Genomic DNA, 14,520 nt, shown 5'->3' on the forward strand with positions numbered 1-14,520 from the left:
TCTCAGAGGAACTTGGGTGTGAGGCGCAGAGTCAGAGATGACTTGTGAAATTTTAGCCAGAAGAGTTTCTAGGATGCAGCCCTTCCGAGCTCACCATCCAGCTAGGGGAATCGTCTTATAATCAAGCATCACGCGATATACAATGCCCTAACCTGGGGGATCTAGATAGAGGAGGCTGACTTTGTACAGGAAGTGAAGGTCACACTTGCTCTTAGAGAACAGGTGTTCCCCAGCCCAGGCCTCAGAAAGGCCACTCCAGGTGGGGAGAACTGCGGGAACAAATGCGCCGAGGCTGCAGAGAGCACCTGGAGAGGGTGCATGGGCAGGGCTCGCCAAGGTCGGGCCTGCGGAGAAGGCCTGCACCCCGCACTCACAAGCACTTTGGTCTTGGTCCACAGAGGGGTTTAAGTGGACAGGGGACATGGTGCCATGTGAGTTTTGGAAAGATCTTGCTAGGAGAAGGGAGGGAAGGGCTGAGAAAGGAGGTAGGAAGTTCACTTCTCCAGGGCAGTCAGGAGAAGCAGGGCTGGGTGAGCGCAGGCCTGCTGTGCAGACAGTAACAGGACCAATTCAGGTAGATCCTGTAGTAGTGGGGGAGTGGGGACAGAGCTGCCTCAGATTCCTGGGGCTTTGAAGTGTCTGACACAAGGAGCTCAGCATCTGAATGAAGGAAATGGCTCCTGGTTGGTGGTTGGGATTTTATACACTTGGGTAGATAATGATGCTCCCTTATTGGTCAGTGGTGTTTTTAGCCCTTGCTTCTTGGGGCTAGTTGAAGTTAAGTTACCACAGAATAATGGCATCTGACGGCTGCCAGCCACTGGGATTCCTTGGGGAAAACAGGACTGGCTGTAGATTCCTTGGGGAAAACTGACTGGGTGAGTGGACTTCTGGGGGCAGGCTCCGGGGCCACAGTGCCACTTCCTAACTCACCAGGACAGGTCACTCAGCCTCCCCTGTCTCAGTTTCTTTGTGGAAAACGGGGAGCAAGAGGCTGTTAATGGTTCTTACCTCATGGGGCGGCTGTGAGAATCAAGTGACTTGGCCTAGGAGAGGGACTGCGCTGGCGCAGGTACACCAGGAGGCAGTCGTTGAGCTTTGGCTTGTCACCTGAGCGCCGTCTGTCCTGTTTCAGGATGGAGAGGTGGAGGGCCACCCTGTCTGGGCGTTGATCTACTACTGCATGCGCTGCGGAGATCTGCTTGCGGCTTCTCAGGTGGTGAACCGAGCCCAGCACCAGCTGGGAGAGTTCAAGACCTGGTTCCAGGAGTACATGAACAGCAAGGACAGAAGGTACGGAGTGTGGTGGCCCATCCAGAAGCCTCGCGGAATCCAGGGGGTGGCCTTCACTGACATCATTCCCTTTTCCTTCTCATGCTTAAAATAAATTTCTACTTGGGGAAAAAAGAAGCTTAGAAAGTGAGCAGAACTCTTGGGAACATGATTGGAAACAGAAGGAAAGCTCTGTTCCCTCCTGGCTGTTTACACACGCGCACATGTCTGCGTTTGGGAGTTCCCTGATCCAGCGAGCGTACAAGTGTGCTGGGGAGCGTGATCTGACTTAGCACGAACACCCAGGGCTCATCAGGGTGCTGGCTAAAATGGACTGTTTGTATTACAGAGTCCTGTTCTGGTGAGACCGATGCAGAAATATGTTGTTATAGACTTCATAACTCAAAGGCTAGAATTAAAAGTTTATAATATGACCTTAAATCAATTTATTAAGCTTTTTAAAAGTTCTGTGACATTAAGGAACTAGCAAGCATTAGTCTTCTGGATTTTGCTAATGTAATTGGATACAATTTCATATTCAAGCCTAGTTGATGTGTCTGTGTATAGAAGAAATAGCAGTGGTCACTCCAGCTGTAGCTGTGACAGACAAGGGCAATGTCAGTCCTGCCATGTCAAAGTGTTGTCTGAAAGTGCAAGTCCCTGTCTTGGTCATATTAAAGTAGAGTTGATGTCTTGGAGTTCCCTCTGATGGAGACCCTGAAGCACGGTTTTGCATGCAGGCAGTTCGTTTGGGAGGCGACCCCACACGAATGAGGGAGCAGCAGTTTGGGGGGGCTGAGGCCATTGAGGGGAACTGCTCTAGAGCTGCTGTGGCACAGTGGAGCGCTGGTGCGCCAGCATTTCTGACCTGACCCTGCAGGTCCTAGTGATAGAGCTGGCAGCCAGGAGTGCTGGTACTGGGCGGAGTCAGGCGGAAGCAGAGATGCTGCAGGGCTGGGCGCCTCTGCTCTGGGAGATGGGTACTTTCACTTGCCCTGGGGATGTGCACTGAGCATGTCTGTCTGGTCCCTTGTCTTTAGATTGTCCCCAGCTACTGAAAACAAGCTCCGGCTTCATTACCGCAGAGCCCTCAGGAACAACACAGACCCCTACAAGCGGGCCGTGTACTGCATCATTGGCAGATGCGATGTCACTGACAATCAGAGTGAAGTGGCAGACAAAACCGAGGACTACCTGTGGCTGAAGGTCAGCAGTGCTTTCTTGGCCTGGGCAGGGCGTCAGCCCTTTGCTCTACCCCAGTTCCGGCCGCAGGTTTTACCTGCTTAGTGTGTGATGCCAGTGAGGCGATCAGCACCAGTGGCTTTCTTGTCTCCTGGCTCCATTGTTTAAATTTTCTAACTCCCTGCTAATAACTGCAGTCTCTGCCGCAGACTCCAGCTCACAGTGTTGGGTGTGGCTCTTGAGCAGCCGCACGCGTGGCCCAAGGTGTAGTTGTACTAACATGGTTCTTTTGGGGTTTAGTTGAACCAAGTGTGTTTTGATGACGATGGCACCAGCTCCCCACAAGACAGGCTCACTCTCTCACAGTTCCAGAAACAGCTGTTGGAAGACTATGGTAAGATCTCGGGCACAACTACCTTCTCTCCTCTTACCCACCTAAGGCAGCTACCTGGTTACCTTCATCATTGATCTCTGTCTTGAAATTGATCCATTCAAATTGAAGTAGAGGCCATGTGGCCCTATGGAATGAATGTTTCTGCTTAATGGTCATCAGCAGTAAATGATTTCCTCTAATTCCTCAAACTGCTATGGGGTACGTTTGCTCAGGGAGAGGACTTAGCTGCTGCCTCCCCCTGGCTCTTGTCAGTGAGCATGAAGAAGAGAACAGAGAACAGTGTCTTTGTCTTCCCTTTTTCTCCTCATTGTTTAAAAATCTGGGGAGGAAAGGATGGAAGACACCCCTGGTGGCCAGTAGTTGTTGGATCCTGACTTATAACTATGAGTGAACTGAAGCTTCTTTGAAGTCTCCTTTGTCTCTGTAGGAAGTGGCTCCTCCAGGTACAGGGCAAGCAGTGCCTGCTGCACTCGGGTCTTTGACTCTGCTTCTCTCGCCTCGTGCAGTTTTACAGCACAGCCCTACTTGCCAGTCCAGTTGTGGGTCTAGAGAAGGTGGAGGGTCAGGTCGCATTTCACATGGCAGTTCACTGTGTCCAGAGTCCCCTCCGTTAATTCAGGCTCATGCTGGTGCTTTCTTCCCACCCAGGAAGACCAGTAGGCGCTCAGGGCTTCTGCTGGGGTTTGAGCTGCCAGCAGCAGCTTTTCTCAGTAGGCTTTATTCCCCACCCCCAGGCGAGTCCCACTTCACGGTGAACCAGCAGCCCTTCCTCTACTTCCAAGTGCTGTTCCTGACAGCGCAGTTCGAAGCCGCCATTGCTTTTCTCTTCCGCATGGAGCGACTGCGCTGTCATGCTGTCCATGTGGCCCTGGTGCTGTTCGAGCTGAAGCTGCTTTTAAAATCCTCAGGACAGAGTGCTCAGCTCCGTGAGTATGCATGACTGAGGACAGTGACGCCCCCCATCCGTAATAGTGGCCAAGGAATCACCACTGAGTCTTTGGGCAGATGTTATCAATCATTTTAGAACAAAGAGATGATTAGGATTGAGTCCTTGCTTTCTTCCCCGACTCGTATTCCCCTGAGTGTTAAACACAGCAAGTGCTGGGCAAAGGGCTGGCTTTGTGGCCAGTTGGATTGCCTGGAGAATGGTACAGGCAAGGTAGCTCCTGGAGTCCTGAGTCTGGTTCCATTAGGCTCTGGCTATGATGACCTTAGAAACCCCAGTCAGCCAGTCTTCTGTGCATGCTGCATGGGTGGGAGAGTCAAGTCAGCGTGGAGGAGCAGCCCCCAAGCTCCTGCCATTGTGGTCTGCGGTATTATCTTTTCATTCAAAGACCAGCACGTGAAGACTGTTTTCTTACCACCAAGGCTGTTTTTCTGCCCTCTATCCAAGGAGAGAAATCGCAGTCACGATGGTGGAGGGGACTGTCCAGAGCTTAATTGGGAAATATGGGTTGGGCTGCAGGAATTGATGATGCTAAGCCTAGTGGTGTGGGTAAGAGGAGTTGTGTCCGCAGTGTCTCCCATTTGGTGCTCCCTCTTCTGTCCCCCCACGGTACAGTCAGCCATGAGCCTGGTGACCCTCCTTGCATGCGGCGGCTGAACTTTGTGCGGCTCCTCATGCTTTATACCAGGAAGTTTGAGTCCACGGACCCAAGGGAGGCCCTCCAGTATTTCTACTTCCTCAGGTACATTTGCTTTTAACCCCATACTTCACCTAGGGTTGGTTTCTGGCATTCTGAGAATGCCTGCTGGAGACCTTGTGTCCACACCAGACACTGAGGTGCTCCTGTGCCTCCACAGGGAGGAGAAAGATAGTCAAGGAGAAAACATGTTTTTGCGCTGTGTGAGTGAGCTGGTAATCGAAAGTCGAGAGGTACGTCGGCCTCCTCCCCACCCCCGACCCTAGTTCTCTCCTTAAGGCGATGCTGCACGTCTCCCTCCGCATTTTGTGTGGATGTGGCGTGGGGAGGAGGGGGGCTGTGTTCTTTGATTTCTAACAATGAAATTATTGATTCTGGTGTCACTGTTGCCTAGTTTGTGTAGGATTCCCCGTCACCCCCATTTTTTCCCCTCTTTGCCTCCAAAGAATTGTGTATTACGTTTGTATCCTTGTCCAGTAAATTGAGTAAACTTTTTTTCCTCCACAGTTTGATATGATACTTGGGAAACTAGAGAATGACGGAAGTAGAAAGGTGGGTCACATGTATCCCTGGAGAAACGTTGGCCTTCGTTGGGGATTCACGAATGTCCCAAGAATACAGGCAGATTTCAGGATTCAAAGTACTACTGATGCAGATCTGAAGTTGCTTAATATAAAATACAGAATGAAAATTATAGATCCAAATGATGGCTTGATTTTACACATTTATGTCTTTCCTTAATGTGTAAATTTGTGATGAGGTAGCTTTTCTAGTGGCACCTTAGCAGTTTCCTTGAGACTCACCATTGGGTGTCCTAGCAGAAGGACAGAGGCCCTGTTGTCAGAGGTCAGCCCTGACCCTAACTCCCTGTGGCCTCAGAAATGTCCCTTGCCCCTCAGGGACTCACTTTCTTCATTGAGAAAAACAGATGTGTTGGCCTGATCTGTTTTCCAAGTGAAGAAATGGAGAGCAAGATCACCAGCTGCAGTTTGAACCCGGTCCTTTTGGCTTCAGAGCCCATGTTCTTTACTGATTTCCTGTGCTGCCTCCAAAGTGAGGAGGCAGGTCACCCGACTTGGTTCAGCACTAGTGGAGATCAGAATGCACAGTCCATCGTCCCTCTGCCTGGCTCCCGAGGCCTGTCCCGTGCTCTCTTGACCATTTGAGTGCTGTTGAGTGGTGATACTGATTTTGGTTTCTTAAATGTCCTGACGCCTCTTGCCATGTATTTTCAGCACTGAGTTCCTTTTGCCATCTGTTTTAGAAAGCAAACCCCAAATCTTTCAAATATTTTCCCAAGCCTCTTGAGTTTTCTCTGTGGTTCCTGAGCATCAGCAAATTTAAAATCATTGATAGGGCTGGGGATGTGGCTCATGCGGTAGCGCGCTCGCCTGGCATGCGTGCGGCCCGGGTTCGATCCTCAGCACCACATACCAACAAAGATGTTGTGTCCACCGAGAACTAAAAAAAATAAAGATTAAAAAAAAAAATCATTGATAATTTCACTTACTCCCTGGGTTATTTTAGAGATCAAAAGCACAGATGTCTTATTGCTGACTCCTCTGTGTCTTCATTGAGTCTGCTCCTTCATCTCTTGCCATAATTTTAATAGGACCTTATATCTTCAAGAAAGCCAGGGTCTAGCTGAAGAAATATATGCATTGCTCAGGGCAAGCATTTTCAGTTAAAGTATTTTTTCTTGAATCCTCTTTGCTTCTGTGTGTTTAAAATAATAGCTGTGTGCACCCATCTCTCTCTTCCTCCCCCTCCATAATTTGTCTTGTCAGCCTGGAGTCATAGATAAGTTTACTAGTGACACAAAGCCTATTATCAACAAAGTTGCTTCCGTCGCAGAAAATAAAGGACTGTTTGAAGAAGCAGCAAAGCTTTATGACCTTGCCAAGGTAAAATGTGCCCTCTCCCCTCTTCTGCACTTGATAGACGTGCTGGCCTTTTGGCATTTAATGCACCAGCATTTCAGCATCTCTGTGGTAGTGCTCCCCAGCTGAAGCATTTTCTCCATCACTGAGGCAGTATTAACTGTATAATTTCACCAGTCAAGGTGAAATTCCCAGTTTACACTGTTACTTCTGCTCCTAAGATGTTTCTGGCCAAACAAGAGCTACATACTGAGAGATGTCCTGTAGGCACTGCGCAGTCATCTCACTTGTTAGCAGTAGAAGCAGCCATCACGTTTGTCGGTGAAGCTGCTAGTAAACATGCCATCATGCTCACCTTCTGGCAGCCCCAGACATGCTGGTGCACAGTGTGTGCCCGAGAACGATGGCACAGCAAGGGCCTTTTGAGAGAGCTGGAAAGATCACCTATGGAACACGTGACGGTTGAGAATTGAGATGACCTAAGAAGCATCACATTCTTCCTGTTATCAGAGAAGACAAAGAAGAGGGTTATGATTCATGTTTTATTAATTTAAAAAATGTTTAGATTGAGGTGTGACTCTGATATAAAAAGCATACATCTATTACGTATACAGCTGTGTGTCTTGCAGCTGCTGCCCTCCTCAAGACAGACCCGTCACCCAGGAAGTTCCCTTTTTGTCTTGGTTATTTCATTTTTCTTTGTTATTGATTATTTCCTTAATTTTAAAATCTTGACCAGAATGCAGACAAGGTTCTGGAGCTGATGAACAAACTGCTGAGTCCTGTTGTTCCTCAGATCAGTGCCCCCCAGTCCAATAAGGAGCGGCTGAAGAACATGGCGCTCTCCATCGCTGAGCGGTAAGGCCAGAGCTGGCTCTGAAGGCCTGAGGCCCGTGTCAAGCCATCTGGGCCTGCCCCCGTGCGTGTCGGCTGTAGTAGGCAGCCACAGCAAACAGCTTTCAGGGTGCTCTGCCCACTCCCCTGCCACCAGTGCTTCCCATATCCTAACACCTGGTGTTAGGATAACACCTGGCTTTTTTGCCCAGGGGAGGGTGTGTCTTGCACACTGGGTTGAGTTCCAGGCACTGTGCTCATTGTGTGCTGTTACTTACACTTCCCCTAGCCGTTTCAAAGGCTTTAGGAACCACGCTAAGATGGAGAGAGGCAGATTCTTGTGGCCAGTGTTATAGAATCCCCTTCAGTTGACTGAGTTATTCAGACTTCAGCTGGTTAACTCCCAGCTGAGACAAAAGATGTTATTTTTTTGTGCCTTTTACAGAGAATAATGGATTTGGGATGCCTTCCTGGGGTAACACAAAAGAACATTCTTTGGCAGATGAGATACTTCCACTTACAGATAACCCCTAGCCTTGGCTGCTGGGCTTTTTGCCCATCAGTACCTCCCTCCCTCACTAGAGATTCATAGATGCCAAGATGGTGGTTGAGGCTGTTTTGCATCATGTGAAATATTTGTAGGTAGATTCAAACCAAACCCCTCCTGTCCGCGCCTGCACCCCACCCCCACACACACACACTCAGCACTGTTTCCCGCTCCTCAGTCCCCCTCATCCACATAGTTTGAGAGATTCCAGAGCATTTGAAATGCTGTCCCACCATTATGTAGTACACAGAAATCAAACCCCTTTTGTCTTTCAGGTACAGGACTCAGGGAATAAGTGCAAATAAATTTGTGGACTCCACATTCTACCTTTTGTTGGACTTGATCACCTTTTTTGATGAGTATCACAGCGGTCACATTGACAGAGCCTTTGATGTAAGTTTCAGGAGGGGTGTTTGAAGTACAGGTTAATGTATGCCCTTGAAAATTCAAAGTGCCTCCTGGAATTCATTTAAAACAAAGAAAATGTCACCAGTGTGCCTGTGAAATGAAGAGGGACAAATGTGATCCTGGGAGTTCAAGGGGATTTCTGCATTCCTTGTTTGTTGTTTTCTTCTTTTTTCTCTCCTCCTTTAATCTGAAAAGAGGTTTCTCAAAGTAAACCTCTGAATTTTAAAATCATGTCAGAAAGTGAGGGTAAAAATTGAGTTAGTCAGCAAGTTAGAATCAAAGCCTTTGTGTGTACGAAGGAGAGTCGCTTTTTCTGTGAAAAAGCCCTTTGACACGGCGTATGCTGACGGTTAAATTTAGGAAGATGAAGTGACTGCGATGCTGTGTCATATGAGGCTGATGGTTGTTCTTTTTAAACAGATAATTGATCGCTTGAAGCTGGTGCCCCTGAATCAGGAAAGTGTGGAAGAGAGAGTAGCTGCCTTCAGAAATTTCAGCGATGAAGTAAGTCCTTTTCTTTCTGAGTTATGGGATCCTGTTTTCCTCACTTCCACTGGAAGCTTTTTTAACATGTAGCTAATAACTATGAGCTCTAGGTACAGTAACCACCCAGACTGTGTTTCCAGATATCCCAGTTTTCCTGTGAGTATATGGAACATGTTCTTGGGAGAAGCAGGTTTCTGGTTGATCCTCTGAGGACTGGTTTCATTTTTTTATGGTCCACTTTTACTAGAGGGTGTTCTAATGCTTAACTCCGATCTTGAAGTGTTTCCTTTGGATGCATGAAACATGTCATGATTCGCTGCCGTTCTTCCCTTCTCAGAAAGATTTTGCCCAGAAAAGCAAGTGCATGACCAGTGGAGTAGGTTATCACCCTAGGAGCCCCAGAGCCCAGGAGGGCAAGGCTACTATGGCACAGAATTAGAAGGTCTTATCCCTTGCCAGTGGCCCCTTCCACCTGCTGTGAGCCTCGTTTCTTTGTTATTTCTTGCCATTTCCTAGACACATTGTTCACTGCAGTATGGGCTAAAATATGCGCCAGGGCCTGCCTCATAGGTGTCTCCGAGGGCTCTGGTTGGGCCATTCGTGTGCAGAGGAGGCAGCTAAGTCTGAGGCTGGGTGGCCAGCACTGGAGAGGACTGGTGTGTGCATCCTGACCTGCGGGTGTGCAAGTCCAGCTGCGTTTGGTAACCACTGGGCCGCCCTGCCAAGAGATCACTGTGAGGGGAGCAGGAGGAGTGGCCACCTGACCTTCCGAGCAGCATTGCTCGGGGATGGCGGTCACACTTGACGCTCTAGCCCCATCGGCAGCTTCTTGGTGATCCCGGCTCTTTGCCAGCAGCTGTGGGATGTGGTGTGATAGGCAGTCAGCCGCCCTCTCTCCACTCACTGCTGGCTCTTTTCCTTACTCCCTGTGTTTCTCTCTGCATAGATCAGGCACAACCTCTCAGAAGTTCTTCTTGCCACCATGAACATCTTGTTCACACAGTTTAAGAGGCTTAAGGGGACCAGTCCATCCTCGGCATCCAGGCCCCAGCGAGTCATCGAGGACCGTGACTCTGTAAGATCCCAGCGTTCGTGAGAAACGTTGCTGAGAGCCACCTTTCTGGTTTGGAAATCCATTACACTCTTAGGACACCATCTGACCCTAATCCATGTTTTTCCCTTACAACGTGGCATCTGGGTAGACCTCAGGTCAGGAGGATTGCTCTTCTCAAGCTTAAAAAAAAAAAATGTGCTAGATCTATAAATATCACCTTTGAAGAAAATCAAACAGATGCTAATTTATAGTTGATTCTACAGGACTTTCTGCTCATTTTAAGTTATAAGGTCATTTTGTAAGTCTCAGCTTGTTGGTAAGCATTTTCATCAAAACCATACTTTATTTTTTTTTAATCAACACATTAATTTAATGTAAATTGCTTCTCTTCTGAGTCTCACAATGACCCGAGAGAGATGACTAGGACAGCATTATTATCCCAGCTTAGATCAGTAAACAGGCCTGGAGTGGAGAAGCAACTTGCTTGCCCTGTGGGCCCCGCAGGTGGTAGGTAGGAGCAAGGGCCATGTCTGGAAACTGGGTCTGTCTGACACCTAAACTTGTACCCCTTTTGTCACCTGTGGGGCTTTCAGTGAGCCCAGGTAGGTAGAACACTAAGATAGGTAGGTAGATAGGGAGATAGAACAGGTTGATAGAACACAGCATCTATTCTCCAATTGATTTGACAAAAAAAAAGAGGTAATTGATACAGTTAAGCCATGAAGTCAATTGGGGTTTTTTAAAATTCTCTTTCCTATAACTTTTCCACTTAACGTTTGATGAGACTCTCAGGACAGTGTTGAACAGCCAAACCTGATTTGGGCAGTAAGAAACTCTGCCAAGCCTGTCTTCTGCCTCCAGTGATGTCTGTGGCCCCAATAGGCACTGTCCTTGACAGAGCTTCTTTTGGGGATGCTGGTAGAAATTTAGGAATATGGGTGACTATGCTCAGAGAAGATCCACTGAGTGGTCAGCTGGTCCGCCCAGAGTACAGAGACATCACAGGTCTGCCCCTCACCCTCAGGCAGATGAGAGCCTGTTCCTGGGTGTACCGTGGTGGGCTCACCGTGTGCGCCCCTTGGCAGGCCTCTGTGTTTATGGTGAAGGAACCCAGTGCAGGGGTGTCTGTGGATACGAGGGTTAAGATGGTGGGCGCTTCCTGATGCTCTGAGCCGCTCACAGGTCAGGGAGGACCTGCCTACAGATAGGAGCTGGTGGCCTGGCAGCCATGTCTCTCCTCTGAAGGGAGCTGTCACAGCAGCACCTTCAGTGTAGGGTTCAGGCTCTGTTTTGGGGCACTTGGTTTTTGTATACAGTGAACAGAACCATTCTGTTCTCCTCCTGCCCACCATTCCTCTTTTTCCTTGTGAAAGGGTGGGGTGAGTAGGACTGGGGAGAAGCTTATATATCAAAGCTGCTAGACCAAGTGGTTTCCTGGTTTAAAGTGAAATGCTGTCTAGCAGGGGGGTGGTCCTTTTCATGAACACCCCGTAGAACTTGTTTAAGGCAACCAAATCAGGCACAAAAGCCCAAACACTTTTAAGATTGACTTTTAAAGGAAACTCGTTGAGTATTCTCATCACATTAATAATACACAATTGCCAATTTTTTTCACATATTAGGTAAAAAGTGTTTGCTTTTCAGTTTTCTGAAATGAAAATCTAGGAAGTGTCAAGTGTCTCTCATTTTTCTTAAAAGTGCTATTGATCCAGAAGGTGTTTGTGGATTGCCCCTGTTTAGTCCAGACGCTGTGTCATTTCTTATTGACAGGCATCCAGCACTGCACCATGGGGCACCCCAGGCTACCCCAGGCCTTCCATCTTGGTTTGGCAAAGTCATCTGAAGCTGTTCTCCTGGGTTTCTTTTTTTTTTTTTTTTTCACTTGGGAAGCAGAGTGAAATTTGACTTTTTTTTCTGTTTTGGAACACCTGAATTTAAATTTGTAGGGGCCTCTTTTTCCCTCCTAGAATAGTCCAAGGATTCATTAATATTATTACCTGGGAATGGAGGGCAAGCACATGTCAGGAGGGAGAAAGGGATGGAACAGAAGGAAGAAAAAGGGGAGAGGAGGGGACTTGGGGCTGCCCACAGTCACAGCCCTCGCCTCTGGTGTTGCAGGTGCCTCATGGGGGCCTCAGAAGCTCAATCCTCGTAGAGGCAGATGGACAGAACCCATCCAGGAGACAGAGAGGCTCAGAAAACATGAGCAGGCAGTTCTGAAGCTCAGGGCTGTGTCAGAAATAGTCACATGAGGTGGGGCAACGTGGCTCTCCTGAAGGACCCATCAGTCTTGTGCTTAACAGAAAGCCTGTGACGCCCCACGGAACCAGAGCCCCAGTGGACAAACTTAGCTAACCCTGTACCACACCGAAGGAGTCTGACAGTAGCAGGTGGAACTGTCCTCTGCCCACTAGGCTCTGTCCTTGGTACCACAGGATAGAGAATGGAAGAACATGAAGGTGGTTCTCACTGCACTATCTTGACCTAAAGGTTGACCAGTTTCTTACTCTTGCTCCCCTTTTTCTCAGCAACTCCGAAGTCAAGCCCGAGCCCTGATTACCTTTGCTGGAATGATACCCTACCGGACGTCTGGGGACACCAATGCAAGGCTGGTGCAGATGGAGGTCCTCATGAATTAAGGGCATGCCTTGGGGCTCCTGGGATTGGACACTGCTGGTACATTAGGCGCGTGGGTCCAGTGGGCTGGGGTTTCTGGTTTTGTTTCTGTTGTGTTGTTTTGTTTTGTTTTTTGTATCATGTATTTTTGTCAACACCAATAAATTTCTTTGATTTGTATTTTTTTTCAACATTCTTTTTATTTTCATTGGGTTGTTTTTTTTTTTCCTTTGAAATTTTGTTTAAATTTTTATTTGTCTAATGGAGGAAAATGCTGTCACTAGTTCTTGGGCCAGAGAATGAGAGGCTATTTAGGTATCTATAAATTGATCTTAAATGATTAAAAAAATTTACCCAAAATGAGCAAGGAAACAAAGCCTTCAAGAGTTGCTTTTATTTAGCTATAATAATCCATATAGTGGAGTTGCAGTGCATCTTCACATTTCTGTTTGAATGTGAAAGACAACCTTGGGCTTAGAGTATCTAGGATTTGTGTGTGACATACCAAGTGCTATTTGTCCTCTGTCTTCTTGGGTGTGTCTTAGAGTCCTAGTGGTCCAAGACCATCCCTCAAACCTGCTCAGATTCTGGGATCAGTTACTATGTTATTCTGTTGAAATCCCACTAGAGATAAAAGCTCAGGCCTGGAAAAACCATAAGAAAACGTTCACAGGCACTGTCTGTGACCTGGAGGAAGGGGCCAGCCTTTTCGCTTCCCCCCTGCAGCCCTTTCCCCGAGAGGCAACTGATCGGCCTCTGTGTGCCCCTCTGATAAGGGACTTTTAAGCCCCCTTTCCCCCTCTGTGGTCAGTTCCTCTGCTTGGAAGACCGACCTCCCTTCCTTCCTTAGGAAGGTGACTGGCCAGGCAAGCTCATGGTGACTTTCTTAATGTGGGTATTTGGTCCCTGAGCAGTAGTTATCATCTGTCATTCATTTTTTTTTCCCACTACCAAATCTCAGAGCCCTGGACTAACCTGGATAGGAAGTGAGGACCACTGTCTGCTAGTGAAGGGACCCTAGTGCTCTGCTCGGTGGACCCTTTCCCAGGAAGACACTGAGATCCCAGAGGGTATCTCCAGAGGTGCTTTTGTCACAGGATGTGGTCACCCTCACCATCCTCCCGTTGTTAATATAATTGTTGCCTAGCCTTTTGGGAAAGCCAGCCTGTAGCTAATAGGGCCATCTGCTGCTCAGCTGTTGGCTTCCATGTTCCTTTAAGGGAGTAGCCTGAGGGCCAGTAGGACTGCGTTTTGCACTCCTCCTTTAGTCCCATCTTCTCACTTTGGGTACCACTTTAAATTGAGCTTTATCAGAAAGTCTGGGAAGATGAGCCCTGGAAGGAACCCGATTTAGTAAGTTTTGCTGTGCTTATATGTACTGACTTAAACAAATCAAATTATTATTTTCACAGTGCTTTAAAGAGTGTGTGAGTTTTTCATGGAGTGTAACTCAGTATTTTACTTTTTAATATTGGGTCTTCCTTACAGATGGAAGTCTAGTGATGCTATAGATGCAAGAAGGCTCTCATAGTTTCAGTGTGTACGTGTTCCATGACTGACCTCTTACCTGTCCATCACCCCACGGGAGTGATTGCGGATTTGTCTTGCTCCACATGGTGCAGTTCTGCTGACTCCAAACAGGAGAACTGCACACCAATCCCGCAGAGAGGAGATGAGTACCTGTGGCCCATAGAGGCCACCTAAAACCAGAAGAGGGATAAAAGAGCTGGGCCTGAGCTGCCCCACTGGGAGTTGAGGGGAGGGAAGTGGGTGCCAGCTGGCAGCTGAGGCCTTGCTCAGAGGAGACATTTGTAGGAGGAGTAAGAAAACTGGATTCGTACCAGCAAGACCAGGCCTCCCAAAGGCAGCCTCAGTGCTGTCCTGCAGGTGGATTCTGCAGCCACACGGATCTGTGCAGAGCTGAGGAGAAGCAGATTGAGTTTGCAAGGCCACAGCATTGGCAGGTCTCCTCGTGCGGCTGGGGCCCAAAAGTTCTTTCAGTCTTCAAAATACATCCTTTCTCCGTTTTAAGAACTAAATCCCTTTCCTGTGTGTTGATCATGATGTCACTGTCACCCAGAGAACTAACAGAAAATGGCATAGGGAGTCTTTTGCCTTCTAGGAAGGAGATTCTAATCTTTCTAACAAAATCAAGGGCACTTGGAGTCTGACAGGGGTAGGGCCTGTCTCAGAGTGGCATATCA

General features: G+C 48.1%; 1 protein-coding gene across 5 annotated transcripts in view; it reads left to right on the forward strand.

Moving 5' to 3' along the window:
- Positions 1 to 12,496, forward strand: part of Nup93 (nucleoporin 93) — a 97,616-nt gene extending 85,120 nt beyond the window's left edge. For all 5 annotated transcript variants that reach the window (XM_078032354.1, XM_078032356.1, XM_021721387.3 and 2 more), the window contains 13 exons: positions 1,136 to 1,293; positions 2,313 to 2,478; positions 2,755 to 2,848; positions 3,583 to 3,774; positions 4,410 to 4,536; positions 4,652 to 4,724; positions 4,999 to 5,043; positions 6,279 to 6,395; positions 7,111 to 7,229; positions 8,028 to 8,145; positions 8,581 to 8,664; positions 9,593 to 9,721; positions 12,229 to 12,496. In XM_078032354.1, coding sequence (XP_077888480.1) covers positions 1,136 to 1,293; positions 2,313 to 2,478; positions 2,755 to 2,848; positions 3,583 to 3,774; positions 4,410 to 4,536; positions 4,652 to 4,724; positions 4,999 to 5,043; positions 6,279 to 6,395; positions 7,111 to 7,229; positions 8,028 to 8,145; positions 8,581 to 8,664; positions 9,593 to 9,721; positions 12,229 to 12,339 — 1,533 coding nt within the window. In that variant the 3' untranslated portion in view covers positions 12,340 to 12,496. The remainder of the gene's footprint in view (positions 1 to 1,135; positions 1,294 to 2,312; positions 2,479 to 2,754; positions 2,849 to 3,582; positions 3,775 to 4,409; positions 4,537 to 4,651; positions 4,725 to 4,998; positions 5,044 to 6,278; positions 6,396 to 7,110; positions 7,230 to 8,027; positions 8,146 to 8,580; positions 8,665 to 9,592; positions 9,722 to 12,228) is intronic.
- Positions 12,497 to 14,520: the final 2,024 nt, after the last annotated feature.

This window comes from Ictidomys tridecemlineatus, chromosome 15 (genome assembly GCF_052094955.1).
Source record: "Ictidomys tridecemlineatus isolate mIctTri1 chromosome 15, mIctTri1.hap1, whole genome shotgun sequence".
In the NCBI taxonomy this organism is placed as follows: domain Eukaryota; kingdom Metazoa; phylum Chordata; class Mammalia; order Rodentia; family Sciuridae; genus Ictidomys; species Ictidomys tridecemlineatus.